This window comes from Triticum aestivum, chromosome 5B (assembly GCF_018294505.1).
Source record: "Triticum aestivum cultivar Chinese Spring chromosome 5B, IWGSC CS RefSeq v2.1, whole genome shotgun sequence".
Lineage (NCBI taxonomy): Eukaryota > Viridiplantae > Streptophyta > Magnoliopsida > Poales > Poaceae > Triticum > Triticum aestivum.
Window position 1 is genome coordinate 49,798,085 of NC_057807.1, and position 4,207 is coordinate 49,802,291.

The 4,207-nt window shown below is 51.2% G+C and overlaps 1 protein-coding gene across 1 annotated transcript; it reads left to right on the top strand.

Moving 5' to 3' along the window:
• Positions 1–869: 869 nt before the first annotated feature.
• LOC123110330 (uncharacterized) lies at positions 870–3,921 on the top strand. Its single transcript, XM_044530821.1, has 3 exons — positions 870–2,259; positions 3,144–3,236; positions 3,587–3,921. The coding sequence occupies exons 1-2, from the start codon at positions 1,059–1,061 to the stop codon at positions 3,191–3,193; spliced, it is 1,251 nt and encodes a 416-aa protein (XP_044386756.1). The 5' UTR covers positions 870–1,058; the 3' UTR covers positions 3,194–3,236; positions 3,587–3,921.
• The last annotated feature ends 286 nt before the right edge of the window (positions 3,922–4,207 follow it).

Here is a 4,207-nt window from a genome sequence, read left to right on the forward strand (position 1 = left end):
GTTTGCGGCACGTCGGAGTGGAAGGGGGGCACTGCGGTGGCTCGGTGGCGAGGTGGTGGTGGCGGCGACGTGGGAGGTGGTGGCAACAGGGGGAAGTTGTGTAGGCACGTGCTGCTGGCAGAGGCACCAGAAATGGCCGACGGTGGCAACGGGGCGGAGCGGAGTGGGCGAGGGCTTGCTGTCGGTAGGGGAGGAAGAGGATGACCAATGTGCCATCGACTGGCGGGCCAGGGGGACGAGTAGGCGAGCGTCGTGCGCGTCCGCTTCGTGTCCGCGCCAATGCAAATCGGTCTCCAAATTGGGCGAGAAATGGGTCGGCAGGCGGACGAAAAGCGGACGCGCGTCGACCCAAAGGGCTTCTCCGACGAGCCGGCAACTGCTTCTTTCTTTTCGCTTCTTAATTCAAAATCGACTGATTCAAAACCTTTTTTGTGACCACTTAGAGCATCTCCACTCGGCCCCCCAAGATGCCCCCAAGCAACTTTTTTAGCATCGACGGTAAAAAAAGGGTCCCAACCACGCCCCCAGAACGTCGTTTCACGTCGGGTTTTGGTAAAACTAGCCCCGACGACCTCAGGCCAAACCCAAGGAGCCAGGGGTCCGCCAGGGACGCCGGCGCTATTATTTGCATGCAACAGAACCACTGTCAGCCTCACACTCCCTCTCTCCTCTCTTTCTCTTGTATGCAAGAGGCCCACCCATGTACATGCCTCTCGCCCACTTAATCTCTTTCTTTTCTCATCTCTCTTGTCTTCTAGTGTTGCGTGGAGGCATGGCTGTAAAGCCAAAATTTTCGTCGGCATGGCATGACCCCAACCGGCCGAAAAGGTGGCTCCTTGAGGGCCAACGAGTGGAGATGATCTTGCAAGTTCAAATTCGAAATCACCGAGAGTTTTAACTTGTACACATGTAGCGTACGAGATACGCAACGCTCTCTCTTTGCCTTTGTCAGACAGACCTGCCGTCTACAGTGCGTGCTGCACAGCTGTTCGCTGCCAGGAGCCGTCCACAGTACCCAAACATCCGTCGCACCGCACCAAGCTCCAGGACACCCCGCAATGTCGCTCCGGCGGCGCCTCCTAGGCCTCTCCGCCCACATCCGCCGCTCCCTCTCCACCGCCGCGGCCTCCTCGCAGTCGCACCCGCCATGGGCGATCATCGACGGCACGTCGATGGTCGACAGATCGTCGTCGGCCCCGGTGGCGTGCTTCCGCCCCGTCCAGCCTCCAGGCGTCTCCGACTTCACGGCCCCGGCGCACCTCCTCAGCCCCAGACCACGCCCCGCCGCCCCCGACAGCAACGTCGTCCAGTCCCTCTTCGGCAGCGTCGGCGCCGTCAGCGGCGACGGCCACCTCCTCCTCACCTACCACGACCTCCGGGCGGAGGGCCCCTGCACCAAGTGGGATTTCGCGCGGGACCTCGAAATCCAGCGCTTCGTCTGCAACCCTGTCAGCGGGCAGATGCTCCGCCTGCCCGACATCGGCCGCTCCAGGAGGACCCTCGTCGTCCACCACATGGGCCTCCTCACCCAGGGCGCCGGTGGCGGGCCGCCTGACAGGTTCGCCGTCGCCGATCTCCTTTCCCATGGCGCCATCATTCCGCGGTTTCTCTCGGAGGAAGGGGAGTGGAGGACGGTGATTCGGGCCACACCATCCTTACGGCTGCCGCGCCTGATGGAGGTGAACCAGGAGACGGTTGCCTTCGGCGGCCGCCTGTGGTGGGTCGACCTCACCCTGGGCGCCATCTCCGTCGACCCGTTCGACGACCGGCTGAAGACAAGCTTCGTCGAGCTGCCGAGCGGCAGCGTGCTGCCTGCGCGCGCACTTACAGACAGCCAACATTTTGGGGACAGGCGTCGAGCTGCCGATGACCAGAATCTGTTCATGCGGGAGGTGGCCAAGCACCGGCGCATGGGCGTCAGCGAGGGGAGGCTGCGCTATGCCGAGGTGTCTCCCCACGACCCGTTCGTGCTCAGCTGCTTTGCGCTCGACGACGAGGGCAGCAGCTGGACGCTGGAGCACGAGGTGGCGCTCAAGCAGGTCTTGGCTGATGGAGGCTACCCGTCGGCGGCGCCACAGATCGCCGTGCTTGACCCACTTCACACCAATGCCATCTACCTCAAGGTCGGTGAGCACCTCGTCGTCGTGGACATTCACAATGGGAAGGTGATTGGGGCATCGCCGCTTCAAGAGCAATACCTCTCTCTTGTGTCATGTGTGCTTCCACCATGGCTTAGATCAAGCCAGATCCCTACGGCAGGTATGTATGTGACACCAGCTTGTTTAATCTATATAAGTTTCAGTTTGTATCTGCTGGTGCATTACTTGAGTGTTGTGTGCTTGGACAGAATTTTGCGATTTGTTCATCGTAATGTGGAAACATACAAAGGGATGAATGTTGTGATTGGAAACTAATGTGGGAGGCATGCCATAGATGGTAGTGATGAATTGAGCGTTGCCACTAATATTCCAAACTTTAGATTGCAACAGACTTGGATATATTGGTGCTACTGATCTACTGAGACCGACTACGATATACTGCAGTTTGTTAGAAGATGTATGCGTGTTATGTGTTAAGCAGTGGTGTTCATACTAGCGAGTGCGCTCGTGTATTTATCGAATCGTGTCTGATACTCTGATTAGGTGAGCACAATGGTACATTTCCCTGAAGATTAAAGGAATTCTGTTCGCACGACTAGCTAGCAGTAGTCTCCTTCGGTGACCTGTTGCAGTTAAGGACGATGTCTAAACAGTAAACATGCATACATGATGCAGCTGTTTGGTTTCTGAATTTGAAATTTACACTACATGTTATTTCCACATCCCTATAGTTTAGTTCAGAAGATACTTTAAGGATGTTGTCTTCACTTCACGACTCTTGTGCACCTCTTTTTAGTTTTTACCGAACTTACCACCCAACTTTTGGCTTCTAAATAAATTGTGTTCCTCTCATCAGTGTCAAGCTATGTGAGCAGTGCAGTAAACTGTGCTAAATTCTTGTTAACCTGTTTTATGATCAGTCATTTCCGCCGGCTCATTTCTTATAAGCAGTGTATAGTTTATACTGTTAAAATTGTTCTGGGTTAGCACAAGTTTTATCTGTCCTTGAAGTTCTTGTGCCTTGACAGGGATTTTTTTTTCCAGGCAAGAGGGATGACATGGAAGCGACAGATGATCTGGTTAGTTGCATCTAGAAGTGGTGAATGAGTATCAATCTACCAGCTTATGTATCTCTGGGTGGGTACTAGTATCTTATAGTCTCTTATCTAATGCTTCTTTGCTGATCCATTATTAGTATTGTACATTCGTTTTGTGAGTACTCAGGAGTCAGGATGCTTTGTGCTTCCTTGTTGTAATGATGACCACTCTTTTCTTTTTCTTGCAATATTACCAACAATCCTAGAAAGTTTAAAACTGAGGCTTGTTGTTTGCAAACAAATGATAATTATGTAATTTGCTGCTATAAGTTTCAGTTGTGGATGTGAGATGTATAAATGGACTATGACGGCAATTGTGTTCATTCAGCCTTTTGTTTTCATTTTCCATGTTGAGTCAAGCGCCCCTCATATTTTTATCTACCTTTTCAGGTTCTGGAACTAATAGATGCAAGGGTTGTGCTATTAGGAAGCTGATGGTGGTTTGGAGAAAATCTGCAGAAGTTCGGGTTTATTGTTTGTTGATGAAGTATCTCGTTTAGAGGGAAATCTACTCCGTATCAGTTGTTTCAGCCCCAGTCACATTACAACATTCCATTATAACTAAATTAAATCGCATGTAACGATTACCAAAGACCAGCATGCGTGCAAGACAATAGGCTTACTTGCATGATGACAATATGCTCCCTTTTTTATAGGAAAACATGGATGCATCCATCCATGATTTTTTTTTGAACAATGACTCCATCCATGTTTAGTTTCTGGCAGTCTAGGGGGTCTCTCTGATTGTGACATCTGTGATGAATTGACAATTGTTTCAACGGATCAATAACATTTCTAGTGACAAATTGCATTTTTTTTCATGCCATGATCTCGATGCCACATTTTTTAGGGGTACGATGCCACAGCTTTTGTTGTTGCACAGCAACACACTGGCACAACAAGGTTGCCTGCCATTGTATCATTATACATAAAATAAATAAATCAAAATGTGTGCATCACACCATCAATGGACAACAATATATCCATCGTTTATATAGACTTGTCATGCTG